This window comes from Cynocephalus volans, chromosome 14 (assembly GCF_027409185.1).
Source record: "Cynocephalus volans isolate mCynVol1 chromosome 14, mCynVol1.pri, whole genome shotgun sequence".
NCBI lineage: Eukaryota > Metazoa > Chordata > Mammalia > Dermoptera > Cynocephalidae > Cynocephalus > Cynocephalus volans.
Window position 1 is genome coordinate 92,155,704 of NC_084473.1, and position 12,827 is coordinate 92,168,530.

The 12,827-nt window shown below is 52.2% G+C and overlaps 1 protein-coding gene across 1 annotated transcript; it reads left to right on the forward strand.

The window, feature by feature from the left end:
* Positions 1-8,450: 8,450 nt before the first annotated feature.
* On the forward strand, positions 8,451-11,027 carry LOC134362797 (melanoma inhibitory activity protein 2-like; the record flags this gene model as incomplete). The annotated part of the gene is made up of 2 exons (XM_063078074.1): positions 8,451-9,983; positions 10,926-11,027. Coding segments are annotated over 2 exons (1,635 nt in total), but the record flags the coding sequence as incomplete, so codon positions are not given.
* Between the last annotated feature and the right edge of the window lie 1,800 nt (positions 11,028-12,827).

Consider the following 12,827-nt stretch of genomic DNA (forward strand, 5'->3'; position numbering starts at 1 on the left):
CCGATCCCGCTGCAGCCTCTGCCCTGTTTGAGCCGCTGCCCGCGCCCTCCCGATCCCGCTGCAGCCCGTGCCCCTCTCGAGCTTCTGCCCCTCTCGAGCAGCTTCCCCCCCGCTCACGCGCCCGCTCCCGCCTCCGCCTTTGCCCAGCTCCAGCTATTGCCCGCGCCCTCCTGCTCCGGCTCCAGCCTCTGCTCCGCTACAGCTGCTGCCCGCTTGCTTCCGATCCCGCTGCAGCGTTTGCCCTGCTGGAGCCGCTGCCCGCGCTCACGATCCCGCTGCAGCCTCTGCCTCTCTAGAGCGGCTGCCCGCGCGCTCCCGCTCAGGCTGCAGCCTCTGCCCAGCTGGAGCCACTGCCCGCGCGTTCCCGATCCCGCTGCAGCCTCTGCCCCGCTCGAGCAGCTGCCCGCACGCTCCCGATCTGGCTGCAGCCTCTGCCCTGCTCGAGCCGCTGCCTGCGCGCTCCCGATCCCGCTGCAGCCTCTGCCTGGCTGGAGCCGCCGCCCGTGCGCTCCCGCTCCCCCTGCAGGCTCTGCCCGGCTAGAGCCGCTGCCCACCCGCTCCTGATCCCGCAGCAGCCTCTGCCCCGCTCGAGCCGCTGCCGCTGCCTGCGCACTCCCGATCGCGCTGCAGCCTCTGCACCGCTCGAGCTTCTGCCCGCACGCTAGCGCTCCAGCTCCCGCTGCAGTCTTTGCCCAGCTCGAGCTGTTTCCCAACCCCTCCTGCTCCCGCCCCACCGCAGCCTTGGCCCAGCTCCAGCTGTTGCCCACGCCCTCCCGCTCCCGCTGCAGCCTCTGCCCTGCTGCAGCCGCTGCCCTGGCTCTCCCGATCACGCTGCAGCCTCTGCCCCTCTCGAGCCTCTGCCCCTCTCCCGCCGCTGCCCCCACACTCACGCTCCCGCTCCCGCCTCCGCCTTGGCCCAGCTCCAGCTGTTGCCCGAGCCCTCCTGCTCCCGCTCCAGCCTCTGCTCCGCTAGAGCTGCTGCCCGCTTGCTCCCGATCCCGCTGCAGCTTTTGCCCTGCTGGAGCCGCTGCCCGTGCTCACGATCCCGCTGCAGCCCCTGCCTCGCTCCAGCGGCTGCCCGCACGCTCCCGATCTCGCTGCAGCCTCTGCCCGCCTGGAGCCGCTGCCCGCGCGCTCCAGAACCCGCTGCAGCCTCTGCCTCACTGGAGCCACTGCCCGCGCGCTACCGATCTCGCTGCAGCCTCTGCCCTGCTCGAGCCGCTGCCTGCGCGCTCCCGATCCTGCTGCAGCCTCTGCCCGGCTGGAGCCGCTGCCCGTGTGCTCCCGCTCCCCCTGCAGGCTCTGCCCGGCTCGAGCTGCTCCCCACCCGCTCCTGATCCCACAGCAGCCTCTGCCCGCCTGGAGCCGCTGCCCGCGCGCTCCAGAACCCGCTGCAGCCTCTGCCTCACTGGAGCCACTGCCCGCGCGCTCCCGATCCTGCTGCAGCCTCTGCCCGGCTGGAGCCGCTGCCCCTGTGCTCCCGCTCCCCCTGCAGGCTCTGCCCGGCTCGAGCCGCTCCCCACCCGCTCCTGATCCCACAGCAGCCTCTGCCCCGCTCGAGCCGCTGCCTGCGCGCTCCCGATCGCGCTGCAGCCTCTGCACCGCTCGAGGCGCTGCCTGCGCGTTCCCGATCCCGCCGCAACCTCTGCCCCGCTCGAGCTTCTGCCCGCACGCTAGCGCTCCAGCTCACGCAGCAGTCTTTGCCCAGCTCCAGCTGTTGCCCACGCCCTCCCGCTCCCGCTGCAGCCTCTGCCCCGCTAGAGCCGCTGCCCGCCCACTCCCGATCTAGCTGCAGCCTCTGCCCCTCTCGAGCCTCTGCCCCTCTCCCGCCGCTGCCCCGACGCTCACGCTCCCGCTCCCGCCTCCGCCTTTGCCCAGCTCCAGCTGTTGCCTGCACCCTCCTGCTCCCGCTCCAGCCTCTGTCCCGCTCGATCCGCTGCCTGCGCACTCCCGATCGCGCTGCAGCCTCTGCACCGCTCAGCCGCTGTCCCCGCTCTCCCGATCTGGCCGCAGCCTCTGGCCTGCTCGAGCCGCTGCCTGCGCGCTCCCGATCCCCCTGCAGGCTCTGCCCGGCTCCGGCCGCTGCCCGCCCGCTCCTGATCCCGCTGCAGCCTCTGCCCCGCTTGAGCCGCTGCCCGCGTGCTCCCGCTCCCGCCACAGCCTCTCCCCAGCCAGTGCACCTAAAAGGAGGGCGGAGGTTCTGGATCCCAGGGAAAGAGAGCGAGAAAGCGGAATGACACGGGGTCTTGAGGCTGCACTTTCCTGTCCCTCAGCTCAGGTCCCGTTGCGCTGTCCGAACACCTGTGTTTAAATCTGCTCTGCTATCTAGAAACCTGCAGACCTCTATTTCCATGTCAGGGTAGAGAGGACCGTCTCATTCTTTTTTTAAAGCTGCATCAATTATGATTTTACCATCATGTATTTACCCCGTGCCCCACGGGTGGACACTCAGGTTGTGTCCAGGTTGTGCTGTCCTACACAATGCTGCAGTGAGCATCCTGGTGTCCTTCAGAGATTTCTCTGGGTTTGGGCCTAGAGGTGACACTGATGGGACAAAGAATATCCACATGGAAAATACTGAAAGATAGGACCAGATTATCTTCCAAAGGCTGCAGTTTTATTGCTACCAAGAGTATGTGAGGCAATTTTAAATTGAGTTGAATTGTGGATGTGTTGAGTCTAATCAAAATTCTAGTGTTGGTCTCTTCATTGTCTGAGGTATTGCGTCAGGCCTCTGGAGACAGGTGCGTGCATGAGATGACTCCTGGCTTCCAGCTGTCTACACCATGTGTAACATGGCTGTCGGATGACTCTGGCGGCCTGCGGTCCCACAGTCAACTTTGTCATTCTCTTCTCCCCATTAAAATACAGATTGAGTACCCCTTATCCAAAATGCTTGGAAAGTATTTTGGATTTAGGATGTTTTCAGATTTGGGAATATTTGGAGAATACATTTGCAGAATGCTCCAATGAGCATTTCCTTTGAGTGTCATGTTAGCACTCAAAAAGTTTAGGAGTTTGGATTTTTGGATTAGAGACTCTTAACCTGTATATAAATATCCCAGACATTCTGTTTTCTACTATTCTTGGAGTTTCAGGTCCTCAAAGGAGCACAAAAATATTTTGCCAAACCACAGTTCTAATTTGTGATGTTTAAGATGTGGCTTTTGTATTTGCAAACTCGAATTGTTGTGCCAGACGCTCCAGCCTTGCCACCCAGCAAAAGGCCCCATGGAAGATTCTGCCAAAGAAATGCCAGATGGGCCAAGGCATCCAAGGTCTCAGGTGACTGGCCAGGGCAGCTCCAGTTGGCCGAGTTGTGCTAAGAGAGGGTCGCCTGGTGGGCAAGAGCCTGCCCATGCTACCCGAAGGGACAAGCAGTGTGAGTTAACATTTATTTATCGAGCTATGAGTATCAACGGGGAAGCGTGTTATACGCTTTACAAGGATCAACCAAGAGACAGGACTTGTTGCTTATCTACCTGAGGGCTGAGAAACTAGGATGCAGAGACTGGATGTGGGCTGCATAGCAAAGGCAATACTTACCCAAAGGAGTCAACGTATGATGGTGGCATTTCAGGACATAACTGAGTTCTCTGGAGTCAGCCTGAGGCCCTGCTCTGGGTGGTGGTGGCCAGTGTCCCTCCCCACCCTCTGGGCCTCCCATCTTACCTCCTAGCACCCTGTCTCTCTGAGCCTAAATGCCAGGGACCAAACCAGGAGGCTGGCAGCCAGCCTGGTCCACACCATGGGCCCCTCCTCCATGGTCCCAAATCCTTCCTTGCACTTTCTGGACAAAGCATGGAGCAGTTAGCTTCCAACCCTCGTACAAACACTGATGATCACAGCCCCATGTGGGGAGGGAGGCCGGTGTGTGCCGTGAGATGACCCCGCCCAGCCCCTGACCCCTGCCCACATTGATGCCGCATTTAGAGAAGAGATGGCCTGACCCCTCACCCACACCAAGGGTACCAAGGAGTCAAGTGTTGAGGTTAGAGGCGGGGATATCAGGGAGGTGAGCTGAGACCAGAGGGTGAGGTGAGATGCCCTCGTTCACATCAAGCCAGAGGAAGAGGGCTTTAAAGAGAGCTTTAGGCTTTGAGGTGTCCTCCGCAGGTGGAGAAATCCAGTGGACTGATGCCTCACCCCCACCCCCACCCCAAAGTCTAGAGGGCAAGAGACAGGCTGGCTGCTTTGATGGCGGAGCTGAGGAGAGGGCCGACGGCCCAGGTGAGGGCCTCGTGTGAGAGAGTCGGCGTGGAATCTCACAGGCCCAGTCCCAGGAGGCAGCCTGGGCAGTGAACAGATGCAGGCCAAGAGAAGGTGGGGCTGCCGCTACCCGTCAGGGGCTCCTTGGTTCTCTGAGGCCCACACAAAATATTCTAGTCAGGGGGACAGTGGGGACCATGTCCGGGCTCTGAAGACCCTTGGAGATGCCGATGAGAGAAAGAGGCGTAGCTTTCAACCTCCGCCAAGCCCAGAGCACAGTTCAGCTGGAGGCTGACCACGCCTGCTGCCCGGCCGAGGCTTCCCACCCCACCAGGCCGGGGCAGCAGGAGCGGCCTCCACTTCAAAGCAGGGGACTTGACGATGACGTCAGGCCCTTTTTATTGTTGGGCCTGGACGTGAGCCGAGCGGTGCTGTGTGACGTGAAGTGGTGGAGACCACGGGTATTTCCCTACCAAGAAGCAGCCTGGGCCTGTCAGGTTTCCATCTGGCCGTGGGAGGACTGGCCAGCAGAAGAGGTTTCAAGGGCCAGAGGTGGACACAAATAAAGCTGCTTTAAGTGGTTTCCAGTTCCACAGCTGTGCTGGCTCAGTGTCCTGGTGACATCCCTGAGTTCTGTGGCATCCAGAGGAGGGCTTTGGGGGGGCAACAGGTGTTTATTGACCTTCTTTAAAGAGCGGGCACCACGTGCATGGTGAGACGCACCCCCCTCCCAGAGGGGCCTTGGTCTCAGGCAGGGGCTCTTGGTGGGGCAGGGCCCAAACCCCGAGGGGGAATTTCTCTGTCTCTGCCCCTCAGCCAGGCCCAACAGTAGAAAGGGCCTGAGGGAAAGGTACGGAAGAGCTCCACCTGCCGGCTTGGGGTCCTGGGGAGGAGGGATTGAACTTGGGCCTGGAGTGGAGGGGGTCATGAGGAAGGTCCAGGAGACCCCAAGACTTGTGGGTGGGGCTTGCCAAGCCCCTCTCCTGCCTGGGATGAGAGTATGAGACCCTGGTCAGCTAACGCGTCTCATCACCGCCGCCTCCAGTGTGAAGTGCTCAGTAACTGCAACATAAGGAAACGCAGCCTTCATCCAGACTTGAAACGATTCCTTCCCTTTCCACTTCCAAACTGCCCTGCCCTCGGGCTCCTGCCACCGTGGGAGGAAAAGCACAGTTCCAACCCATCAGGCTCAAGCTCGTAGCTAACAGGGCAGGCACTCCTGCAGCCTTCCGCCCCTTTTCTGGGTCTGATAGCTGCCAGAGACTCTTGCAAAACTGACTCTCTCTTGGGGAGTTTGCTAATGGCCACGTGCCCACAGCACGGCCACCGCTGAGGCCCATGCAAGGAGCCTACTCAGGCGTCCTCGGTCCCCATTCCCTCCTGCCTGGGAAAGGACCCAGTGGCAGAGGGGGGTCATGGCAGGGGGCAGGAACATTCACATCTGTGTTGCATGAGGGGAACCCTCCAGGTTGGCTGCTGCAGTGGGAGGTTCCCAAGGCCCCGGGGCCTGGGGGGCCCAGTGGGCAGGGCAGTCGTCCTGACCTGTTTGGTTGCACAGCTTGTTAACTTCGAAGAAAGCACCTCTGAGCAGTGGGAGGGTGACTCACCAGAGGGCAGCACTGGTTTGGGGGTGGGCTTCTCTGGTCCTACCTTTTCAGTTCACACAGTAAGGAAGGCCAGGCCTGTCCTGGGCAGTGTGATCAGCAAGTCTCCAAGCTGACGTATGAAACATGGGTGTGTCATCGGTTGGGGTGCATCTTGACCGCCATGCTCGCTTTGGGATGAAAGGAACAGGCTTTATGTCCCGGCTTTGTCACTTTCTAGCCTGTGACTTGGGCAAACCCTTTTACTTTTCTGGGTCTCACTGTCATCATCCATAGAGTGAGATAAAGACACCTTCCTCCCAAGTCCACCGTGAAGACTCAAAACGCTCAGCGCGTCCCTGCTCCTGGAAGTGTGCTGGGAGCCAAAGGAGCAGGGCTGTCCTGGCCTTGAAAGGCCGAGGGGCTCCTGGGGAGCTGTGCCCTGACCTGAGGCTTGCCCCCCCTTTCCCCAGGGGGCAGGGTGGGCTGGGAGCTTGGGCCAGACACCTGGGCAGCTGCCTCCCCTCTGGAACAGTCCTCATTTTATTCCCCTGGGGTCCTGAAAGTTGGAACTAACTGGCTGGCTAAAAAAACAAAAAAGAAAAGGCAAAGGGCGAGCAAGCGCTTTGTGCGTGCTGCAAGGCAGGGTGTGTCTCAGGGATCTGTTTCCATGGGAACCAGCGGCACAGGCTGGCTCCTATGGGCACCAAAAAGAGAAACTTGGCAGAGGTTTCAGGCACCTGAAGTGGGATTCATGCCAGGGATACAAGGATGGTTCAACATATGAAAGTCAATAAAGGTGATACAATAAATGTAACGGTCATGTGGCCAGTATGAATCTGGCCATCACAGCTTGGGTATGAACGGTGACAATCAGCCTTGCATCCCGTGAATATTCATAACCAATAAAACTGGGGGGGAAAAAGAATAAATGGGTACAGGAGATCTTATTGGTGTGGTGAAAATGTTCTAAAACTGATTTGTGGTGATGGCTGCACAACTTGATGAACTTACTAGAACTCATTGAATTGCATACCTGAAATGGGTGGATTACAAGGTATATAAAATATTCCTCAATAAAGTGTTTTTTAAACAAAGAGCATTTCACTGACATCCAGCAGATCCCGAAATACAACACACTTCTGCCACTAAATAGCTAAACAGCCCTGGACAAGTAGTGCACTTACTGTAGACCTTTGCTTCATTACCTATAAAGAAAGCGTTGGGCCAGCTGAAGCCCAGAGTGTCTCAGGCCTCTTCCCATTGCCACATTCTACGGCTATTTTGGCAAAGTTAGTCCAAAGAAAACACTTTTGTTCCTTGGCAGATATCTAAGGAAGGATGCTCCTCTGAAAGAAATTAAAATCGCAAAATTTCCTTTAAAAAATTGCCAAAGGAAAAGTTGATCTCCTAGAAGTAGCAGAATAGTGGTCACTAGAGGCTGGGAAGGGTAGGGCGAGGAGGGGAAAGGCAGAGGTTACAGATACAAAGTTGCAGCTGGACAGGAGGAACTATTTGTACTGATCTACAGCTTTGTAAGGTGGCTAGAGTCAGCACGCATTTATTAGATAATTTCAAATAGCTAAAAGAGAGGATTTTGAATTTTCCCAGCACAAAGAAATGACAAATATTTGAGTGATGAGTATGCTGATTACCCAGATTTCATCATTATAAACATGGATTCAAATCCAGCGGTGGCCCGGCCAAAACCAAGCCGAGGTGGGGGTGGCTAGGACAGCGTGTGTCACAGGCTCGCGCGGGGCAGGCTCCGGAACCGCGTGGCGGAAGTGACGTCACAAAGGGGCCTGGTTACCATGGTGCGCGTGGGGGACGCCTGAGGCCGGTGGGCGCCAGTGCTCCCCGGCTCCCCTCAAGGCCGGCTGCGCTGTGTCTGCTGCTGTCGCCGGGGCCGGTTCGCGTTCCCGACAGAACGCAGAGCTGTCTCAGCTGCTGGTGGTGGCCCGGCCAGGCCGTGGCTACTGTGGCCACAGCCGGAGCAGCCTCGGGGGCGCCATGGAGGTGCCCGGGGCTGCCCCTCAGCCGTACTTGGGGCTGGTCCTGGGAAAGCTGTGCAGGACTGTGGCAGCATTGCCTGAAGACCTGAGACCGGGCCCTGGTTTTCCGTGGGAACTGGTGACATGTGCGGCTCTTACTGGATTTTTGATTCTCTTGTTTTTGTGGAGAAGTGTTCGATCGGTGAGAAGCCGGCTTTATGTAAGAAGAGAGAAAAAGCTTGCTGAAAAGCTTTCTGGACTAATTGAAGAAAAATGTAAACTACTTGACAAACTTTGCGTTGTTCAAGAGGAGTATGAAGGCTTGGAGTCAGCTGTGAAGGATGCCAGCTTTGAGAAGGGGTCAACAGAAGCACAAAGCTTGGAGGCAACCTATGAAAAGCTGAGCAGCTCCAAATCTAAACTTGAGGATGAAATAGTCTTTCTAGCAAAAGAATTAAAGGAACAGAAATCTAAACATTGTGAGCAAGATGAATTGATGGCGGATATTTCAAAAAGGATACAGTCCCTAGAAGATGAATCGAAATCCATCCAGTCACAAGTAGCTGAAGCCAAACTAATCTGCAAAATATTTCAAATGAATGAAGAACGTCTGAAGGTGGCAATAAAAGACGCCTTGAATGAAAATTCCCAACTTCAGGAAAGCCAGAAACAGCTTTTACAAGAAGCGGAAGTATTGAAAGAACAAGTGAGTGAACTTAATAAACAGAAAATAATATTTGAAAACTCCAAAGTCCAGGCAGAACGAGTTCTGAGTGATAAAGAAAATCACATCAAGTCTCTGGCTGAACGCTTGCTCAAGATGACAGACTGGGCTGCTGTGCTTGGAGAAGACATGATGGCTGATGACTTGGAATTGCAGATGAAGAGTGAATCACAAAAGGGTGCTCGCTTAGATGATCTGCCAAAAGGAGCTTTGAAGAAACTGATTCACACTGCTAAGTTAAATGCTTCTTTCAAAACCCTAGAAGGAGAAAGAAACCAAATTTACACTGAGTTGTCTGAAGTAGATAAAACAAAGGAAGAGCTTATAGAGCATATTACAAATCTCCAGACTGAACAAGCATCTTTACAGTCAGAAAACACACAGTTGGAAAGTGAAAATCAGAAGCTTCGGCAGAAACTTAAAGGAATGACTGAACTGTATCAAGAAAATGGAATGAAACTCCACAGGAAGTTAATAGCAGAGGAAAAGGACCGGTTAGAGAAGGAGGAGAAACTTTCCAAAGTAGAAGAGAAGATGAGCCATGCAGCTGAGGAACTGGAGACCTACAGAAGGAGAGCCAGAGATGCAGAAGAAGAATTGGAGAGAAGCGTTCGTTCTTATCAAGGGCAGATGACTTCCTATGAGAAAGAAGCGCATGGCAGCTGGGTGGCAGCTGAGACTGCTGAAAGACACCTCAGGTATTTAAGGAAAGTAAATGTTTCCAAGAGACAAAAATTAGCTGAAAAAGAGTTTAAATTTGAACTTTTCAAAAAAGATCCATATGTAGTTGATGTTCCAAAGACAGCATTTGGCGGAGAGCATTCCCCATGTGGTGCCTCACCAGTGGGTCGACCTTCATCTGAAACGAGAGCTTTTCTCTCTCCACTCAGACTCGCACCTTTGACTCCAGGGCGAGGAGGAGGAAGAGGCTCAAGAGGCCCAGAGAATACTCTGGATCACCAGATGACCAATGAAAGAGGAGAATCGGGCTGTGATAGGTTAACCGATTCTCATGGAGCACCATCTGGGTACCTGTCACCTCCGTGGGAACAGCACCGGAGGATGAGGATCCCTCCACCAGGCCACCCATGTTCTGATCCAGCTCTTCTTCCACGAAGGCAAGACGGATTTGATTCTAATCCTGGTGGACCGTCTGGCCCAGCAGAACTCAGAAGTTTTAACCTGGCTTCTTTGGATAAAGTGGATGGGCCAAAGCCCTCACAAACGGAATCCAGCAGAAATGATACAAAAGACGACCTTGGTAATGAAAATGTGCCTCATTCATCTGTGCCTGCTGAAAGGGAAGCGTGTGGCCCTGGCTTTGCTCCTCCACCTTTTCCTGCAATCAGAGGTCCATTGTTTCCAGTGGATAGGAGGGGTCCATTCATGAGAAGAGAACCTCCTTTTCCTCCACCTCCTCCAGGAAGCATGTATGCAGCTCCTCAAAATTATTATCTCCCAAGGGATTTCCCTGTGCAGCCACCACCTCCGTCTGGGTTCCTGTCACCTCCGTGGGAACAACACCGAAGGATGATGATTCCCCCACCAGGCCACCCATGTTCTGATCCAGCTCTTCTTCCACAAAGGCAAGACGGATTTGATCCTGATCCTGGTGGACCGTCTGGCCCAGCAGAGCTCAGAAGTTTTAACCTGGCTTCTTTGGATAAAGTGGATGGGCCAAAGCCCTCACAAATGGAATCCAGCAGAAATGAAACCAAAGACGACCTTGGTAATGTAAATGTGCCTCATTCATCTGTGCCTGCTGAAAGGGAAGCAAGTGGCCCTGGCTTTGCTCCTCCACCTTTTCCTGCAATCAGAGGTCCATTGTTTCCAGTGGATAGGAGGGGTCCATTCATGAGAAGAGAACCTCCTTTTCCTCCACCTCCTCCAGGAAGCATGTATGGAGCTCGTCAAAATTATTATCTCCCAAGGGATTTCCCTGTGCAGCCACCACCTCCATCTGGGTTCCTGTCACCTCCGTGGGAACAACACCGAAGGATGATGATTCCTCCACCAGGCCACCCATGTTCTGATCCAGCTCTTCTTCCACAAAGGCAAGACGGATTTGATCCTGATCCTGGTGGACCATCTGGCCCAGCAGAACTCAGAAGTTTTAACCTGGCTTCTTTGGATAAAGTGGATGGGCCAAAGCCCTCACAAACGGAATCCAGCAGAAATGATACCAAAGACGACCTTGGTGATGTAAATGTGCCTCATTCATCTGTGCCTGCTGAAAGGGAAGCAAGTGGCCCTGGCTTTGCTCCTCCACCTTTTCCTGCAATCAGAGGTCCATTGTTTCCAGTGGATAGGAGGGGTCCATTCATGAGAAGAGAAACTCTTTTTCCTCCACCTCCTCCAGGAAGCATGTATGGAGCTCCTCAAAATTATTTTCTACCAAGGGATTTCTCTGTCCAGCCACCACCTCCATTTGCAATGAGAAATGTCTATTCACTGAGGGGATTTCCTCCTTATGTTCCTCTAGGAGCTGGATTGTCACCTCCACCCCCACATTCTGAAAGTAGGGGTGAGTTCCCTTCAGGGTCGATTCCGTGCTCAAATGAGCCTGCTCCTGAAATCCAGAAGCACAGCAAGAAACCTGATGATATTTTTGGTCTCTCTTCATAAATAGTTTTGACTTATCTTTCATTTTCAGTTTAAGTAACTACAATTTTTGCTCAAATTGAAGCTTAATGGAATTATAATTCTCAGGATACTATTTTGTAAGTAAAGATGATTTAAATATGAATTTCGTGAGTAAATTATTTCCATTTTATTTTATCCTAGATTGTATAATTATTTTAATTTGATTAACTAACCCACTATTACATAAACAATAATGGGAAATTTATTTAGGTAATCTTGCAGTTGGGGATGTTTTAAACTCCAAGGGCTGTGTCTTTATGCCAAGAACTGTATTTACTACGGTTGTAGACAAATGTGAAAGTAACTTTATGCTTAATTAAATTTTCATTGATTTAAAGACTTGCTTGGTATTGATAATAATAATAAAATCAGCTAGGTTTTTAATTAAAAAAATCACAATGTACCCCATAAATATGTACAGTTATTAGGTGTCCGTTAAAAATAATAATAATCTTTTAAAATTACCAAAAGAAATTGTGGATCTAAGACCCTTCAAGACCCTCTATTTATAAAAACTTGCTGTCGATGGATATTTTTATGCTCTTAAAACATGAAATCTAAGCCTCTGTCCATGCTGCAATGAAAAAGTCTGTGGTGAGAAGATATGATAAGAAGATGAAGCATATTATTAACCAGTGTTTATGTGTTTCATAGACCTTTACTATCTAGAAAGAAACCTGTAAGGAGGGTATAATGATGCTTCTATGGTTCTAATTTAAATTTTTTATGAATAGAAAACAGTGAGCACTGTATACAGGTAAAAAGCCATATAACATCCTGCATATATGGGTATCTGAGAACTTCAAAATGTTTGTGGAAAAATAGAATTGAAAGATAATATGAATCTTCCCTGAGCTTTGTGAAGTGCCGCCGTACATGGAGATGTGTGTATTATATAATTATGCATGTGTGTGTGTAATTGACAGTTAACGTTTTTCTGATGATAAAAATAATACATTACTGCTAAGTTTTGCTTGAAATATCTGAAGAATATGCACCAGTCAATCTTTAGGTTAAAATTAAGGATGATTTCCATGTGACCGCAACGTTAAGAACTTTAATCCTTGGGGAAAAAAAAATCATTCAACTCTATAGCGCCTATATGGGTGGTATGCATTAACAAAATAAATGAGATTTTCTTCTCAGTTTTTGCAAAAAAAAAAATTTTTTTTTTGTAAAATAGGGGAAATTCTCTAGAAAATTCTTTGATATTTCTTATCTAGAAAATAATTTGGTAAGTCTCCTATTTATGCCTTAGAAAAAAGACAGTATGTGGCATTACACTCTGGTGCTTTGTACTCTGTCAGTGCAGCTAAGCTGGGAATTAATTACATTTTCCACAGTTTCCTTCCGTCTCTTCTTCCAGATTAGAATTGGCCAAGAAAGAAACTTGCAGAATATTGGAAACTGGAAATGAGGCAGTGGCCATAACCATCTGCAGATCTTTTCTCAGGCAGATTCAGAGACAGACAGAAGAAGAGGCCGGGCCCATGTGGGTAAAAACCTCCAGCCGAGTCTGTGAAGTGACGTATCCCGAGGTTGTCCTGAGGGGAGTGCTTCCGTTTTTCTTTGTTCACGGATGTTCTCCTCAAACCAAAGCCATTTTTCTGGAAATTTTCTTCTCTAAAGCTTCTTGGCCTTTAAAAACCTAGTATTTGTCAGTTGAGTTTTGGT